General features: G+C 56.6%; 7 protein-coding genes across 7 annotated transcripts; 2 read left to right on the top strand and 5 right to left on the bottom strand.

Moving 5' to 3' along the window:
• Nucleotides 1-7: 7 nt before the first annotated feature.
• On the bottom strand, nucleotides 8-1,011 carry FA10DRAFT_270831 (NAD(P)-binding protein; the record flags this gene model as incomplete). The annotated part of the gene is made up of 2 exons (XM_025523075.1): nucleotides 8-883; nucleotides 949-1,011. 2 exons carry the CDS (start codon nucleotides 1,009-1,011, stop codon nucleotides 8-10), a joined length of 939 nt encoding a protein of 312 aa, XP_025381058.1.
• Nucleotides 1,012-1,393: 382 nt separating this feature from the next.
• Nucleotides 1,394-2,024, bottom strand: FA10DRAFT_264452 (hypothetical protein). Its single transcript, XM_025520652.1, has one exon. It carries the CDS (start codon nucleotides 1,950-1,952, stop codon nucleotides 1,551-1,553), a length of 402 nt encoding a protein of 133 aa, XP_025381057.1. The 5' UTR covers nucleotides 1,953-2,024; the 3' UTR covers nucleotides 1,394-1,550.
• A 1,214-nt stretch (nucleotides 2,025-3,238) lies between these two features.
• Nucleotides 3,239-5,122, bottom strand: FA10DRAFT_264451 (hypothetical protein). The gene is made up of 3 exons (XM_025520651.1): nucleotides 5,104-5,122; nucleotides 4,515-5,045; nucleotides 3,239-4,455 (listed from the first exon to the last, which is right to left on the bottom strand). Exons 2-3 carry the CDS (start codon nucleotides 4,696-4,698, stop codon nucleotides 3,680-3,682), a joined length of 960 nt encoding a protein of 319 aa, XP_025381056.1. The 5' UTR covers nucleotides 4,699-5,045; nucleotides 5,104-5,122; the 3' UTR covers nucleotides 3,239-3,679.
• Nucleotides 5,123-5,243: 121 nt separating this feature from the next.
• FA10DRAFT_248251 (winged helix DNA-binding domain-containing protein) lies at nucleotides 5,244-6,670 on the top strand. Its single transcript, XM_025519485.1, has 2 exons — nucleotides 5,244-5,319; nucleotides 5,377-6,670. The coding sequence occupies exon 2, from the start codon at nucleotides 5,629-5,631 to the stop codon at nucleotides 6,457-6,459; it is 831 nt and encodes a 276-aa protein (XP_025381055.1). The 5' UTR covers nucleotides 5,244-5,319; nucleotides 5,377-5,628; the 3' UTR covers nucleotides 6,460-6,670.
• FA10DRAFT_283479 (hypothetical protein) lies at nucleotides 6,500-7,448 on the bottom strand (the record flags this gene model as incomplete). The annotated part of the gene is made up of 4 exons (XM_025523844.1): nucleotides 6,500-6,894; nucleotides 6,957-6,987; nucleotides 7,047-7,285; nucleotides 7,367-7,448. The coding sequence occupies 4 exons, from the start codon at nucleotides 7,446-7,448 to the stop codon at nucleotides 6,500-6,502; spliced, it is 747 nt and encodes a 248-aa protein (XP_025381054.1).
• Nucleotides 7,449-8,052: 604 nt separating this feature from the next.
• On the bottom strand, nucleotides 8,053-10,542 carry FA10DRAFT_299196 (CDC45-like protein; the record flags this gene model as incomplete). Its single annotated transcript, XM_025524695.1, has 3 exons — nucleotides 8,053-9,168; nucleotides 9,231-10,165; nucleotides 10,228-10,542. The coding sequence occupies 3 exons, from the start codon at nucleotides 10,540-10,542 to the stop codon at nucleotides 8,097-8,099; spliced, it is 2,322 nt and encodes a 773-aa protein (XP_025381053.1). The 3' UTR covers nucleotides 8,053-8,096.
• A 264-nt stretch (nucleotides 10,543-10,806) lies between these two features.
• FA10DRAFT_299195 (hypothetical protein) lies at nucleotides 10,807-16,324 on the top strand. Its single transcript, XM_025524694.1, has 3 exons — nucleotides 10,807-11,247; nucleotides 11,311-11,975; nucleotides 12,045-16,324. Exons 1-3 carry the CDS (start codon nucleotides 10,845-10,847, stop codon nucleotides 16,248-16,250), a joined length of 5,274 nt encoding a protein of 1,757 aa, XP_025381052.1. The 5' UTR covers nucleotides 10,807-10,844; the 3' UTR covers nucleotides 16,251-16,324.
• Nucleotides 16,325-16,340: the final 16 nt, after the last annotated feature.

The following is a 16,340-nucleotide window of genomic DNA, read 5'->3' as shown; positions in this document are numbered from 1 at the left end:
CTGAGGACTACGCACCCATCCATACGCCGGCGTTGATGTGAAGCGTGGAGCCCGTGATGAGGTTCGATGCGCCCGAATCGGCCAAAAAGACGTAAGAGGGGCCCAGCTCGGCGGGCTGCCCTGGCCGGCCGTGTAGGGGCTCCACACCTACCGCCCATCCGTCCATCTTCTCGGCTGACTGACTGGCTGGCTGGAGCGGCGTGTAGACAGGACCCGGAGCCACACCATTAACGCGGATGCCCTTGGGGGCAAGCTGTTGTGCCAGACTGCGGCTGAACGAGTGCAGAGCGCCCTTTGTTGAGGCATAGTCGAGCTTGTCGGCCGAGCCCTTGAATCCAGTGACGGAGCCAGAGACAATGATGGAGCTGCCGCGCTTCATGTGCGGGACAGCGTGCTTGCTCAGGCTGAAAGCGGCAACAATGTTGGACTGGAATGTAGACTCGACGTTGGCAATGTCGATGTCGGCAATGTCTTTGACGCTGATCTGCTTGGATGCGTTGTGGACGAGCACATCGAGCGACTTCCACTTGGCGACGTGCGAGTCGATGAGCGACTTGCAAAAATTGGGATCGCGCAAATCGCCAGGGACGAGGTGCAGTTCCTTGGTCCCCATGGGAGCGGCCTTAACGAGCTCCACGACCTTTTCCGCGTCTTCCTGCTCTTCGGACAGGTAGTTGATTGTGACATTGGCGCCTTCGCGGGCGAAGAAGAGGGCCACGCTGCGTCCAATGCCGCTGTCGCCGCCCGTCACGATGGCACTCTTTCCGGCCAGCTTGCCCGTGCCCTTGTACTCTTCCAAGTATGGCTTCCCATTGTTGTCCCACTTCTCGACAAGGACGTGTTCGGCCAGCGGGTCCATCTTCTGGTCCAAGCCAGGCAGGTTCTGGCGCCCGGAGATAGAGTGTGTCTTAGCGCTCTGGCTCTGGAAGGGCGTATGCATCGACTTACCTGCTCTTGCTTGTTCGGGTCATAGTTGGAGTAGGCGGTGATGACGTCCTTGCTGTCCGACATTTTGAGAATGGAGGTCGTGAATGTGCGAGTGGGGTTGAATCGGAGAAAGTTGTTGCTGTGTAAGGCAAAGGTGGGAACAATCGCTCGTTTATATAGCAGAGGAAGACGATCAATGCTGCGTTTGAGGGTGCGAGGAAGAACTGCACAACTGCTCATCATTTGACAATTCTTACTTCCCCACGCAGACTACGGCGGGTGCAGGCTTATGTACAGCAGGCAGCCTACCGTCATAGCTTGGACCCCTTGGCTGGCTGGCGTTCCGGCTTGATCGTAGCCTATGCATTGAGAGACAGACGTTCCAAGGGTCCAAAATCATCAGGAAAAAGACGTCAGAGTTGTGGCGCGCTGCTCCACTTCAGCCAGCAGCTAGCTAGCTTTCCGAGCCATTCGATGCAGGCCCCCGCCCCGATCCGATCTGTTCATCCAGCAGAGACTGAATGAATGGTGGTCAAAGGTAATACAATTGTAGTCAGAGGTACAGACATTTTGTCAGGGCCGGGGAAGATCGATATCGTACAAACAACCAGGAAGGCGGACAGCTAATCCTCGGCGACAGGTAGCTGCAGCCTGATTGGCGGCTTTCCGTCAATTCTTCGCCAGAAATTCGTTCGCCTGACAATGTCCTGATTGATGATGAACCAATATTTGCGGATCCAGTCCTCTGCGCACTCCCAGGACTCCGGGTCCATGGTGATTTCGCGCGCGGCCTCGCCATTGAAAGCAAAGTCGTCGTCGGCACTGACGCCATGGATGCGGAAGCTGGCTCGCATCCACCCTTCGCCCGTGCCAGCGCAAACGAGGTCCTTTTTGAAGTCGTCGGAATCCAAGACGCCCATGTGGATGAGCTTGATTACCTTGGCGCGCACCGATGGCCAAGGCAGGCAGTCGAGGATAAGATTGTATTCTTGGTGGTGCGTCAGCTGCTCTTCCGTCGGCAGCATGTTTCGCGGCAACGTCGACCTGAGCGTCACTGACGATCTACTCCAGATAATTTGCATTCGGCTTGGTTTTTTGCACCGTTCCAAGTCCTCGGTCACATAGCCGAGCGCAAAGGCGTTTGCGAGAAAAGCGCGGAGGAAATCGACCTGGGGCATTTGCAGCAATCGGTATCCGCGATTGATAACCGGTTGGCTCATCATGAGTGATCGAACAAGGGCCATGCCCATGTACCCGTTGGTCTTGGCTGCTTCATCTTCCGTCGCCGCAATGACATCGTCCGAGGGCGGTGAGGGCGGACTCCCCGTCGTGTGCGACGATCCAGACGACTCGGAAGTCGACGAGTTGAAATTCGACGAACTGCGGTCGGAGCCTAGCTGGTAGAGTGAGACGTCGCTCTGAGAGGCAATGCCGTCAAGGTTGACCAGGCTCGAGGGTTCAGGAATCTCTTCGATCGTCGACTTGGGCGTCGTGGAGATTGCTGTGCCGCTGACGTAGGCCTGCCAAAATTGCTCGGCTGAGCCAGGCCCCTGTTCGACGGTCGAAGCAGAGGACGGCGGCGACACTGTTGATGGCCCCGCCTCATTGGCCAGGATAGAGTTGGCAGCGAGGTTCTCAAAGAAATCCTTTGCTTCCTGCACGTCGGCCTCTGAGAAAACCTGGCCCAGACTTGGAGAGAATGGCGATTGTTTTTGCTGAGCAGTCGATGGCGAAATCTGCCCAGCGCTGTCACCTGTGGCTGCCACTGCTTGCTCCTTCTTTTTTGCGCGATACCTCCTCTGCGCAAGGCGCGTCTGTCTTCGCCGTCGTTCTTTGGCCGTCTCGACCGGATTAAGTCCTCCAATGCTGCTGTTATTGCTTTCCATCATCTTGTCTGTCCAGTTTTCGGGGGTCGTCATTCGCGCGCGCTCGAGAGCTGATGCTGAGCACCTTTATATACGCTTCACGGCTTATCTGCTGTTGAGTCCAAAGTGGATTTCAAAAAAGGTGAGCATGTCGTCATGCAAGGTGAGCAAGGAGGGCGAATTGAATTACAGACCTAAATCTGTCTTACCGCACCATCATTAATGATTCCTTTCTTTTGGCACGTCTCTGTTCCTTGTTTCCGCGGCGATTACAACAAAAATGAATTAGGGATTATGTTGGAAATGCTTATTGCCATTATTAGCATTTGTTAGGCATGCACGCCCTGGACAGGTGCCAAATCTCGATCTTCTTGCGATACAACCGATATGCTGCTCTTTCGCTTGCTGCTGAGCCGGACTGAGCGAGTCAGAAGGTGGAGATGAATCTTATGTCACTTGTCAAACAAACTCCCGAGGGGGCTTGGCCAAGAGAGCATACTCGGAGAGGAAGATCTCTTGTTCTCTGTCTGCTCGTCGCGGAACAAGCTAGGAGACAAATCGAGAGCCCCTTAAGGGACTCTGCTCTATCTACATACGTGAATGAGATCGTACCTACTCGAGAGGACGCCCGAGGGCGCTTGGAGCATGGCGCTTGTAGGAGTCTTTGTCACAGTGAACAGTCAAAAGGCAAAGATGGAACGACGGCCGGGGCGAGACAATGCTGGATAGCTGTTACAGGGGATGAAGGTTGCTCCAGTGGGGCTTTCAACAAGCGTTGGGGATCTGCTGCTGCTGAGTGGATCTCATAGCAGATTCGGTCTGTCCTGCATTCAGGAATTGCATTCGCCACGAGGACACTAATGATACAGCATTCGCCACCCAAGAACTCACACATCGACTAACCATGGCTCCGAGATGGATTTAGCCTCGGCCCTTCCAGCCTCTACTGTGTAGGCCTCGAACTCTTCTCTGAGCTTGTCCAACGAATTTTCCGTGACTGTCGTCTTGAGTCTGGCACCCGCAAGCTCGACCTCAACCTCTGCAAGCTCGCCCAAGGCTGCGCGGAGCGCGACCGAAGTCGACTGCAGCTTGTGTGAACACGAGGCAGCCAGCCGGCTAGAGGACAGGTTGGCCACTTCCGCCTCGAGCTCCGGATTGATGCTCGAGGGGAAATCAGAGGCAGTGAATGGCGCTCGTACCTTGGAAGTCGGTGTGGCGGCAGCAGGAGGGGCTGAGGCCAAGGGAGTCGAAGGTCCTGACGAAGAGACTCGTGGACCCTGATTCGGGCGAAAAGGATCTTGAGCTGGTGTAGACGATGATGCAGGTGGTGCAGCAGTAATGGAACCTCGGGGGGCGTCCGGAACCTGAAGAAGAGGGCTTTCTTGGCTGATCACAGGGAACCCACCAGGGGCGAGAGGGGCCCCTTGTAGATCTACCTTGCGGCTCAAGGACCTTGGAGGTGGCTCTTGCCTCCTGCCGGAGGATGGGCCGCCGCTGTAGAGACCCCGAGGGCCTGTCGGTGGCGGCCGTCCTATCGCCGATCGACCTGCAACATCCACTGGTGTCGATGGACCAGAGCGTCGCCTGATGTCGGCACTTTCATCGATCGAAGGGCGAGATGAGCGCTGCGAAGGGCTCAAACCCCGTGTTGAGCCAGGTGAGGCTGTAGGAATAGTCTCAGTCTCAACTTCTGGATGACCCTAAGATCGTAAATTACCTCACCTTTCCCAGATGCAGGAGAGCGGCTCCTGATTCGACGGCCTTCGGCATCTCTCTCTACCTTGACATTCGCTCCCGGCACTGTCGTTCCTTCCTCTGCTCTGACTACGGGCGATTGGCCCGCGCTCAATGTCTGGGGTGAGGCGCCCTCGAGGTCTCCTCCGAGGTCCGAGGGTCTGCGCTGCATCTCGACGTCTCGCCTTCTTCCCTCATCCCTTTCGCGGAGACGATCGCGATCACGATCGCGTTCATCGTCTCTCTCCCTCGTGCGATCTCGATCCCGCCCTCTTTCGCGGTCTCTCTGCCTCTCTCTCTCGCGCTCTCGTTCCCTCTGCCTCTCCCTGTCGCGCGCCTCCCAGTCCCTCTCACGCCATTCGTCGCCTCTAGGCCCACTTCGGCCCCAGTCTGCCTCTCTGCTGCTTCTGTAGTCGGGACCTGGACGATGTAATAAACCGCCTCCCCACTGCCGATCGCGGTCTCGCCGATCTCGGTCCCAGTCTCTGTCTCTGTCCCGATCCCTAAAGCCTCTGCTCACTGCTCAACAGCTTGAGCAAGCATTTTACGCAGAGCCACTGGTCAAGGAAACACTCACTCCTTCTGTCGTCCCGATCGCTGTCGTTGTCGTCTACAACATCAGCGCGGCAAAAAAAAACTAAATTTTTCGCCGACGCGTGCGTGCCCTGAACAAGTTTTCCAGTTTGATCCACCTCGATTTGCAAAGACGTCCATACCCTTCGCTATCATTGTAGTCTTTGCACCTTCGGGTAGCATACTTTAAACTTCGAACGATACAGAGAAGATTAGCATTGTGAGTTTGCAAAAGTATTTTCGTGTTGGTCGTTCGAGTACTGACCAAGAATATCAGGCCCCTGCAGAAGGATGACAATGATGTTCAGACGAGGTGGATCTTCGGATCCAAATATGTTTTTGCCAACGCAGGAAGTGAGCTTTTCCAATGTATGCCGGAGAGGGCATGTATGGTGAAAGAACTAGTGCAGGAGTAGTGGGAGCCGTCTGGGACCCGGAGTACTGAAGCACATATTTTTGCAATAGGAAAGCTGATCAGACTCACAGCTCCACAACCATCTCGAGACTCCAACCTCGAGCGCTTTGCACTATGCGCCGCGGCCCTGGCCTGGCAGCCCTGGACCGCTCCGCTGCGACTTCGCTGCAGTACAACAGCCTCTCCTCGGAGCTCACCTCGTCGCAACTCACCGAGCTCCACGCGCAGCTCGACACCTTCTCGTCGGCCCTGCGAAATTTTGCCGCACGGCACCGTGGCGACATCAAGCGCGATGCGAGCTTCCGCCACGCGTTCCAGCAGATGTGCGCCGCCATCGGCGTCGATCCGCTCGGCGGCAGGGCTGGGCCGGGAGGGCTGGGAAATCTGGGGAGGATGTGGAACGACGTCCTGGGGCTGGGTGACTGGCAGTACGAGCTCGGAATTCAGATCATCGACGTGTGCGTCTCGACGCGGCCTTACAATGGCGGCCTGATCAGGATGGACGACCTCATTCGGGCTGTCATGCATTCGAGGGGCAAGAAGGAGGGGGAAGAAGGGGATATCACCGAGGAAGACGTCGTCAGGTCGATTGCCGTCCTCAAGCCGCTGGGAAGCGGGTATGAAGTCATTGACATTGCTGGGACAAAGATGGTCAGATCTGTCCCCAAAGAGCTCGACACAGACACGTCTGTCGTGCTCGGATTGCTCTCTTCGTCCTCGTCTAGCACGGCAGCTTTCAACGATGCGGTCGGGAACCGGTACGTGACAGAAGATGGGCTCCTGGATCCTTGCCCAGAGTTGGCCAAGGGGAAGTGGACTCGACAGAGGGCTAGAGCGATCCTCGACGATCTCAGTCTGGGGCAAGGGATTCTGTGGATCGACGAACAGGCTCATCCTGCCCGGTACTACTCTCTCTTGGGTCTGGGCGCCGGGCTTACCGCATGACGCATTGAGCTTGTCAACATCTGTATCATTGACCATCTAATCATGAAGAACTGTAATGTAGCGACTCCCGCTCCTGGTGGTGCCTCAGCGCTTCATCGCGATCCATATTGGCTAACCCCAGACCAAGTTGACGTTTCATGCTCCTCCTCCTATACTCGTCGAGGTCGTCGAGTTCCCGCATCGCTCCCGCGGCATTTATCTCAACATGCGTCCCGTTGAGTCTGTATCGGCGAGGCGTGAGGCCTTTGCCGAAATTAACATTGACGTGGTTTGAGCAAAGGAGCGAGACGAGAATGTTGACGAGATGCACAAAGACGAGGCTGAATGTGGCGCGGTACAGGCGTCGTAGTGAGAGTGACTCGGCAGCGAAGAGAGGGCCTTTGCAGCCTGGTAGGTTGGTGCGCGGATAGCACATGCGCGAGAAGGTGGCCTGGTCTGAGCCGTCTCGAAAGCATGGTCAATGGGCGAGGACTCTAATTCGGCGACGATATACTCACGCAATGGAGAGTAGTACCCGCAACATTGAAGCTGAAACGGGAGAAAAAGGATCAGATGACTCTCAAACGACGATCGCACTGCAGACGTACATTCTCCTGGATCCTCAGGCGATCAAGGTTCGTCAGATATCGACTCCAGACCATATTGAGCTTTCTGTCGAGCCGAAAATTGGCCCGCTTGTAAGAGATGTACCCCACGACGAGCTTCGAGACCAAGCATGGCCAGAGAAGAAAGGTGTAGAGCGCGAGGATAGGGCGAGAGTTGAGAAGGCTGCCGCTCAATCCTACTATCGACGTCAAGAGACAGATAAAGCAAGCAAGCGAGAGGACTGCCGTGGTAAGTAGAGTGAGTGTAAAGCGTTGCGCCAGAGCAAAAAAAGGAAAAGAACGCAAAAGAGCAGAACACTTACGAATGAGGAGGTCTACGTCGACGATCATGCTCACTTCTGCCCCACGCCAGCCTCGAGCCCAGACCAAGAGGCTGCATGCCATACCTGCAGTTCCGTAGACGAGGAGCTTCGGGCAAGTCAGCGACCTGATGCTTCTGCCTCCGACCGTATACTGTCATTCACCGAGAAGACGCTGAGCGTCAGGATCCACTTAAACACTCCCCACCTTTTTCCTTTTCTCTTGTTTGGCTCTTTCCCCTGTAGCACGGAATCACTTGCTTCGTTGTCACCTGGGCTCTTCTCTCTGACTCGCAAATCAGCTAAAGAAAGAGAAGTGGTTGGCGCTTCATGCCGGCCCTGCGGAAATTTGCGTGACCATCTCAAGCTGGCTCCCAAGCTGGAGTTTGGGTCATGCGAGTCGAGGTCGTGCGACTTGAATCTCTGGTGGCGAAGTTGATAGATTGGTGCTGCAGAGGAGGGAGCTGTAGGAGGGCGGGAGGAAATACTACCGAACGCCGAGGGCGCCTTCATCGTTGTGGATCTTGATCGGATGGCAGCGACGTCGTGTAGCCCATGGACTGGCTGTCGTCCCTCGCAGAGACTTCGTTGAGATGAAAAGATATCTTCCGCCGCTGGCAATGTGGTAGACGCAGTTTGAGCAAAAGGGAAATTTGCTACAGACGCAGGCCCAGAGGCTCGGTAGGTTACGGCAGAAATGATATGATTCGAATACAGCAAATGCTTGATGTGATTACGCCACAGCATGAATAGACTCAACAAACTGCGCCAGGTCCTCCCGGCCAACCTCGACTGCGCACGTCTCGAAGCGATCGTGCTTCGTCCTAGCCCCGCTCTTGGATGCTGCCTCCTGGAATGCCAAGCCAAACCGGTTCCTCACCACGTCGCCGTACTCTCGGCTCCCGTTGATGCCAACGACGATGTATCGATCGCGCGTCTCATCCAGTGCGGCCAAGACAAAGGGCAAAGAAGTCGGCAGCGCGGCCTCTTCCGTTGCCTTCTTCGACCTCGATCGCTTGTTCTGCCGTCGGCTGTCCTCTTGCTGTTTGAGAATGTCTCGCAGAGCGGAGATGAGCCAGGAGCCCAGCCGGATGAGGAGGTTGGGATCCGTAAAGAGCGACAGCTGGGGCCCGTCTTGGAGAATGGCTAGCCTGAAGCTTCGAAGTGTTCGAATTGCCTGCTTGTCGATCAGTGCCACACCCTGGGACACGACGGCGCGGTGAAGTGCTTTTGAGAGCGATAGGCTCGATTGGAGCAGCCGCACGTTCATCGTCTTTCTCGTGTCGAGGGCGGTGTACGCTGTAAAGTAGTTGCGCACCCAGCTCGACTGACGAGTCGACGTGCGTTCCTGCTGGGTCGGCGGCTCCTTTGCCTCTGTAGTCGGCTGGTCTGGTGCTCTGTTCTCTTTGTCGTCGCCCCACCCCTCCTCACCAGCTGGGCCCAGATTCCACAGACGACGGCTGCCGAATAGCTCACTGCCCTGGTCGCCCATGCCCCTCCCAACAACGGCCTCGTATGCGCCGCTGACGCCGCCGACACCCGCACCCACGCCGCCAAAGGTAAGGCCTGGCGCATCCACCTCAACGCGGACACCATGCGCTGCACTAAGCAGCGCCTCTAGACCTTCGACCGCATCCCCGGCGCTGATAGGAGTGCTCCGGTACCCGAATGATCGCAGGAATGAACGGTAGACGCACTCCGTGAGGCCGTACTCGGGGGCGATCGATTCGATACGGGAACACAGCGTCTCCCGAAGGTCGAGATCCATGTGCTCGTACGTCTGCCTACACTGCTGAAGCGAGAGGCTGCACAGGGAAAATACTTTGTCAGGAGAGTGAAGTTATTCTCTGTGTGACATGCAACTCACCCCATCTTGGCCATCAGGCCACGCAGCTTTGACAGCCCAAGCTCCCTCCATATCCCAAGCTTGCCAGCGACATAGCTTGAGTGGTACATGCTGTTCTCCAAGCTCCAGTGTCTGTACAGGGAGAATCTGAGTTCTTGTGGAATGACGCGGATGCGGCCGTCATCGGCATTGACTGGTTTGCCGAGCAGCTTGTCGGTTTGCGAGGTGGATATGTTGGCGGGCGTCTTGTTCATAGCGACGACATCGGTGGCCAGGGCAGACGAGAGCTCATCATAATGTCCGTGTGCGATCGCTGACGAGAGGTACTGTGATGTGAGGCCGAGAATAGCGAGCCAAAGCGTCTCGTTGTCGCTGCGACCGAGCTTTTCGGCGAGCATGAACATGATGCTAGCAACACTCATGCTCGTATATGTCCCCCGGTTGTAATATCGGGAGAGAATTGCACGATAATTGGCTGCGACATCTGGATCGATGCGCCTCGGTCTGGATCTTTTCCGCCGTCTTCTTGGTCTCTGACTTCCTGCCTCTGATTGTTGCCTATCATCCCCATCCTCTCCTCGCCGCCTTTTCCGCCGTGTTGAATCTTCGTCCTCTTCTTCATCCTCGTCCTTCTCTTCGTCTGCACTTGATTCTGTCTCGGAATCCTCCGAATCACTATCGCTGTCTTCGTCGTCGTAGAATTCGAGCTCTGCGTACGCCTTTGCCTCCTTGCCTAGTCTTTCCTCGATCTCTCCGTCATCCCACACGCAGATCTTCTCCACGAGCTCCGACGTGGCAAAAAGGTTGTCGAGGTTGTAGGGCCGGTGTGAGTCGATGAGATGGACTGTGCACAGAGGTGGCAAGATATGCGCGTCGGGATCCGGATTCGAAGTCGTGGTGAAGTAGTTGGGCAGAGAAAGCAACGAGCCCAAATTGATGAAGACGACGGTGTGGAGCTGATAACTCGATCATGTCAGCCTCCTCAGACATCTGTCTCAGATACATGTGAAAGACCTACGTCGGTGTTGCCCACGACATCTTCCCGTACGATGCTGTCCAGCGTCGAGTATCCGTCTACGGGCACGACCCGGTACGCAATCTCATCTTCTGTGAAGAGTGACACGAGCGATCTTGTCGCGCAAAGGGCGTCAACGTCGAGTGCAGAAAGTATCAGGACCGTCGAGGAGCCTGCCAGGTCACCACTCGAGAAGGACGTCGAAGCTGCTGCACGTCGAGACGAGGCGAGGATGCTCGAGTAGGCGTGAGAGTAGTCTTGCGACTGTGGCCGATAGAATGGGTCCGAGACATCCCTCGGTCGTGTTATGACGACCATTGAGGGATTAAAAACAAGAAAAGAGAAGTAAAGGAGCAGGCGAGAACGAGCGACGGTTGTCAGAGATTGATGCTCATCAAGGTGCTGTTGTGTGTTGCTCACGCTCGAGCGATTCTCGCGAACTTTTTGGTGAGGGTCGCGTCCCTCTCCACGCCCACACGCGTTTTGACGGGTTTCCCTCTATAAATGACGGATTGCGAAGAGTGACACGTGACTGACTTTGCCTGGCTTTGCGCTCGCTCGAAGCTGGAACGACAGGCAGCAAATTGGTCCATCCTGACTGCCTCGATCATCCACTCGCCATGGACCGTGACGAGGCAGACTTTCCCGCGGCTCGCTTCGCAGACGATGAAGAGGGCGGAGGAGAGGCCGTTGGCGATGGCAAGGGTGATGCAGCTGATTCGCCTGCGCCCTCCCAGCGTGATCGCGCTCCCTCTGAGGTTGGCGGCGAAGAGGAAGGCGATGACGATGAAGAAGAGGGCGAGGACATCATGAAGGAGGGCGGGAACATCATCGGATCTGACGAGGAAGGCGATTCTTCAGAGGAGGAGGAAGATGACCCCGAGGAGGCCAAGAGGATCGCCGAGGGCTTCATTGACGATGACGACGCCGATGAAGACAGAGACAGCGACGACGATGCTGAGAGGCGACGCAAGAGAAAGAAGAGAAAGGCAAAGAAGAGGAGGAGACAACGCCAGCAGCAGGGTGAGTGAAGGACCGAATTGTGGCGTCTCTAGACCAAACCTGAATCCGCAAGCGATTGAACAGAGGAAGACGAGATGCTTGACGAGGACGACCTAGACCTCATCGGAGAGAACACGGGACTGCGCCGCAACAAGGATGAGAGAAGGTTGAAGCGCCTCCGTCGAGAGTCGGCTTCACCTGATGGTCAAGATGCGGAGCAGGCGGCGAAGAAGCCTCGCGACCTCGAACACATGTTCGACGACGATGATGACGAGGACGAGATCCCTGCTCGTCGTCGGAGGGACGCCATCGACGACGATGACGAGGACATGCCCTCAGCAGCTCAGGTTCTTCAAGCAGCATCAGCTCGAAGAGGTCGGCGAGATGAGATCCCTGCGTTTGAGGACGAGATGGAAGACTTCATCGATGACGATGAAAGCGACGAAATGGACGAGGACCTTTCCGAAGGCGAGAGGGAGCAGCGCAAGGAGGAAAAGAGGAAACAGAAGCAAGCCGAGAAGGAAGCTCGTCGCGCGAGAAGAGCTGGGTTCGGGAGCATTGATCCTAACAGAGCTGGCATCGATGCCGAGTCCTGGGCAGAGCTTAATGATGTCTTTGGTGACGGCACCGAGTACGAATTCGCTCTGCACAAGGACGACGAGGAGGGCGAGGAGGCGTTGGACGAGGACGGTGAGGTCATCATCGTGCCTACGGAAGAGCGTCGTGGCGCGAAGGCCGGCTTCAAGGACGTGAGTACCAAGAGCTGACTGACCCTTCTCCCTCATCTTGCCCTTGCTGACTCTCTCTCTCCTGCACAGATCTTCGAGCCTTCTGCCATGAAAGCTCGCATGATGACCGATGAGGATGATCGAATCAAGCGCGCCGACTTTCCCGAGCGCTTCCAGGTCGCCCTGCCCGGCGACGAAGGCTTACTTCTCCTGGAGCGGACCCTCACTCCCGAAGAACTCGACGAGTGCACTCGATGGGTCTCGCGACGCTTCTCCCAGCGCAGCAACCGTTTCTTTCTCGACGATAATGCCGAACAGGCTCAATATCGAGATGCTTGGTTTACATGCGTACGTAACATGGTCGAGCAAATCATCAACAATCGAAGAGAAGGGATGTACCTGTTCGCCCATCGACCAGACGAATTCGAGGTGCGGGTCTCGCTACCGGGGCAACAAGAGACCATCATCGAGCTGCTTCAGAGAAGAGACTTCTCTGCCCTCACTGCAGCGTGCCTCAAGTTCAAGTCACTGCTGGTCCGCCGCGATGGGCTTGCGGCGTCCTACCGACGCCTCGCCTCGTCTGAGCAAGTTGACGTCGAGGAAAAAGCGATCTTCGAGAGGATGCTTAGGGCCACTGAGAGCATCGAGGAAGTTGCCGACGTGTCAGAGTGGCTGCTCATGAGGCACGGTCAGAAGATGAGAGATGTACAGGCGCTTCAGCAGTCTTCAGAGACAGAGGGCAACGAAGAAGGCGCTGCCGGCGCCTTCAAGCGGCCGACTGTGGTCAGCACCTACGAGCGTATCAAGGGCACCCCTGTCTCATCATTGGCCACGCGATTCGGCATCTCATCAATCCAGCTTGCCGAAAATGTGGCGGCTCAGGTGAAGGTGCACTTGACCGAAGACGAGTCGAAGGCCCCTCTTGCGCTTGCCGATGAGTACGTGAATCTCGACAAGGGACCCATGTCCGCGCAGCAGGCTCTCGACTCTGCCAAGACGCTATTAGCCCATGAGATAGGCAAGGACCCCGTCTTAAAGCGACATGCCAGACGACTTCTGCGCGAGTCTGGCGTCATCAGTGTCGAACCCACCGATCAAGGCCATTACAAGATCGACGAGGAGCATCGCTTCTACAACTTCAAATTCCTCAGGCACAAGCCTGTTGGCCAATTCACCGTCGTCAACCAGGCTGAATCGCTTCTGGCACCAGCTCAATATCTTATGATCCTCCAGGCCGAAGAGGAGCTCCTGGTCACAGTCGATGTCGGTATCGTTCCGCAAGCTTTGCGAGACTTCGAGAACATGCTGCTCAACAGTTACAAGAGCGACGAGCTCAGCGAGATCAGCCAGGAGTGGAACGATGTTCGCAAGGATGTTATTCAGCAAGCTTGTGATTCCTTTCTGCTTCCCGCTGGTAAGCTCTGGGTGCGCGAGTGGCTGCGGGAAGAGTGCTTGGAGTTCCTCGGGCGCACCTGCGAGGTGACAATGACGAGCAGATTGGATCGACGGCCGTATGAGTCGACGAGCATGAGGGCTCGTCGCGAGCTCTTGCGACGGAAGAACATCGAGTCGTACGGCCAGGATTACGATTCAGATGAAGAGGACGATGAAGAGGACGAGAAAAAGGAAGGCTTTCCCAAAGTTCTGGCTGTGTCTCACGGTAATGGCGACCCGCGAAGGGACAGCGTTCAAACGGTCTTTTTGGACTCAGGCGGGCGATTCCGCGAGCACAACGAGTACGACACTATCGCTCAACCCAAGCCCGAGTCAACCGAGGCGCTAGACCCAAGTGCGCGGCATCCCTCTCGAGACTTTGTCGAGCTCCTTGTTAGCAGACGACCTGACGTCGTCGTCGTAAGTGGCTTCTCGCCGCGGACCATCATGCTTCGAGCGCAAGTCCAGGAATGCGTCGCACAAGCGGTGAAAATCATCGCAGAGCGGAAGAAAGTGCCAGTAGAGGACATGGGTTTGTGTCAGATAGACGTTGTCACCTGCCACGACGATGTGGCGAGGATCTACCAGCACAGCTCCAGAGCGGCCGAGGAGTACCCTTCACTGGGCAAGCTAGCGCGATATTGCGTTGGGTTGGCTCGCTATATTCAGTCGCCACTGCAGGAATTCGCAGCCCTCTCGGACGAAGACCTGCTGGCTCTCCGGTACGACACCTATCAGCACCTCATCCCTCGCGAACGGCTGCTGCACTATCTCGAACGCGCTCTCGTCGCCGTGGTCAATACCGTCTGTGTTGACATCAACCGCGCAATCATTGACGCCAACTACGCCAACCTACTGCGCTATGTGGCCGGCTTGGGTCCACGCAAGGCGGACGCCTTGCTGAAAGCCATCACAACCCAGCTCGGCAGTCATGTCGTCAATCGCGCCGCCCTCTTGATTGGCGCACCAGAATCGGAGATGCTGAGCAAAGACATGCAGATCCTTAGCTTCAACGTGTGGCACAACGCATGTGCTTTCCTCGTTGTGCGCAGCGTTGCGCCGACGCGTGCATCACGGAACAAGGAGGGGGCCAGGATGCAAGGCGAGATCGACGCTCTGGATGCGACAAGAATCCATCCGGAAGCATACGAATATGCGCGGTTTATTGCCTTTGACGCACTGCGCAAGACGGAAGAGGACCGCGAGGAGGGCCAACATCCCTCAGCCTGGTGTAAGGAGCTGATGGAGGACCCAGGCCGAGAGAGCAAGGTAGGCGACATCGACATGGCCGACTACGAACGCAATCTTTGGGCCGAAATGGCAAGGAGAGGCGAAAAGCGCGAGCGTAAGCTTTCTCTCCTCGAGATGGTCGCCCGCGAGCTCGTGCACCCACTCGTGGAGCAGCGGCGAGACTTTGTATTCCCGAACAACGAAGAGATTCTCACCATGCTCACCGGGGAGACAAAAGCGACTTTCGACACAATGCGCCTCGTCAACGTGCAGGTCGTCGCTATCACGCGAGATTATGTCAGTGTCAGGCTCGATTCTGGCATCGAAGGCACGATTCACGCGGAGTATTTGCGGCCATTTGACACAGAGGAGTATGTTGCAAGGGGCGAGCGGCCCCCGCACATCCGAGATCTCGTGAAACATCAGCAGATGCTCAAGGCGCAGATCATCGATGTCGACGCCGCCCAGATCCGTGCAGAGCTGACGGCAAGGCCTTCGCACCTAGAATTGGCGAAGGAGCAAGATGCCGAGCGGAGGAGAGTGGCAGTCGATGTGCGCTACTTCGATCACGTCCGAGCTCAGAAGGAGCGCGAGGAGGCCGAAATCGCTCGTCAACGGAAGAAGAACGCTCGCGGAGCTCGTTTGATTCGGCACCCCAACTTCCACAACTTCAAAGCAGGCCAGGCTGAGGAGCATCTGGCCAACATGCCTCGTGGTACAGCAATCGTGAGACCAAGCTCGAAGGGCGTCGATCATCTCGCAGTGACTTGGAAGGTCGATGAGGGCGTCTACCAGCATCTAGATGTCCTTGAGCTGGACAAGGATCCAGACGCAGAAGTCGGCAGAATTCTACGGATTAGTAACCCTTCTTCCGGTGGAGATGGTGGTACGGCAAGTGGTGCCTCGTACTCGGATCTCGATGAGCTGCTCGTCAGCCACATCGCTCCTATGGCGAGGATGGTGGAGATGCTCATGTCGAGCGAAAAGTACCAAGGGTCAGATGAGGATCTTCATCGCTACCTGACCAACTTTTCCCTTGCCAATCCCACGCGAAGTCAATACGGCTTTGCCATCGACAAGAAGAGGCCTGGCGTCTTCATCTTGGGCTTCAAAGCCAACCGAGAGGCACCCGTTCAGCGATGGCCCGTTCGAGCGCTGCCGGGACGATTTAAACTCAACGAGGCCGAGTTGCCCGATGTCATGAGTCTATGTAACGCTTTCAAGACGCAGTACACGACGCGTGTCCTCCGTGCAGGTGGGCGAACACCAGCAGCTGCGACCCCTGGTGCTGGTCTGCGAGCAGGCGGCCGGACACCAGCTACGGTGAGAGCCGGGGGAGGATACACGCCAATGGCCATGCAGACGGGTGCTACGCCGAATCCTTACGCCACGAGACCGACGGGAGCAACGCCGAATCCCTATGCTGGTCGGGCGTATGGTGGAGCAACTCCCATGATGAGACCTCCAGCTCCAGGCCCGCCTCCTGCGAGGCCGCCCATGCCTGGGCCTCCGCCACCGCCTCCACCTGGATTTGGCGCACCTCCGTCGATGCCACCACCTCCGCCAGGTAGACCAACGGGAATTCACCCCGACCGTCTGGCCCAACTCAACCGAGGTGGCGGTGGCTACTAGTTCAATCTCTACCACGGGATCTTTCAATGTGTATTCTCTCACCCATCGATCATGAGATGTTTGCTTGCTTGCAGAAAGGATCGTACGTGC

This window comes from Acaromyces ingoldii (assembly GCF_003144295.1).
Source record: "Acaromyces ingoldii strain MCA 4198 unplaced genomic scaffold FA10scaffold_1, whole genome shotgun sequence".
Classification (NCBI taxonomy): domain Eukaryota; kingdom Fungi; phylum Basidiomycota; class Exobasidiomycetes; order Exobasidiales; family Cryptobasidiaceae; genus Acaromyces; species Acaromyces ingoldii.
This window is presented reverse-complemented; position numbering and strand designations above follow the sequence as displayed.

Bases quoted from the DNA above. Each gene is read 5' to 3' on its own strand.
- FA10DRAFT_264452 (XM_025520652.1), bottom strand. From the start codon at position 1,952: ATGCTGCCGACGGAAGAGCAGCTGACGCACCACCAAGAATACAATCTT.
- FA10DRAFT_264451 (XM_025520651.1), bottom strand. From the start codon at position 4,698: ATGCAGCGCAGACCCTCGGACCTCGGAGGAGACCTCGAGGGCGCCTCA. The intron at 4,456-4,514 runs GTGAGGTAATTT...CTATTCCTACAG, and splicing joins CTCTCCTGCATCTGGGAAAG to CCTCACCTGGCTCAACACGG.
- FA10DRAFT_248251 (XM_025519485.1), top strand. From the start codon at position 5,629: ATGCGCCGCGGCCCTGGCCTGGCAGCCCTGGACCGCTCCGCTGCGACT.
- FA10DRAFT_299195 (XM_025524694.1), top strand. From the start codon at position 10,845: ATGGACCGTGACGAGGCAGACTTTCCCGCGGCTCGCTTCGCAGACGAT. The intron at 11,248-11,310 runs GTGAGTGAAGGA...GCGATTGAACAG, and splicing joins GAGACAACGCCAGCAGCAGG to AGGAAGACGAGATGCTTGAC. The intron at 11,976-12,044 runs GTGAGTACCAAG...TCTCCTGCACAG, and splicing joins CGAAGGCCGGCTTCAAGGAC to ATCTTCGAGCCTTCTGCCAT.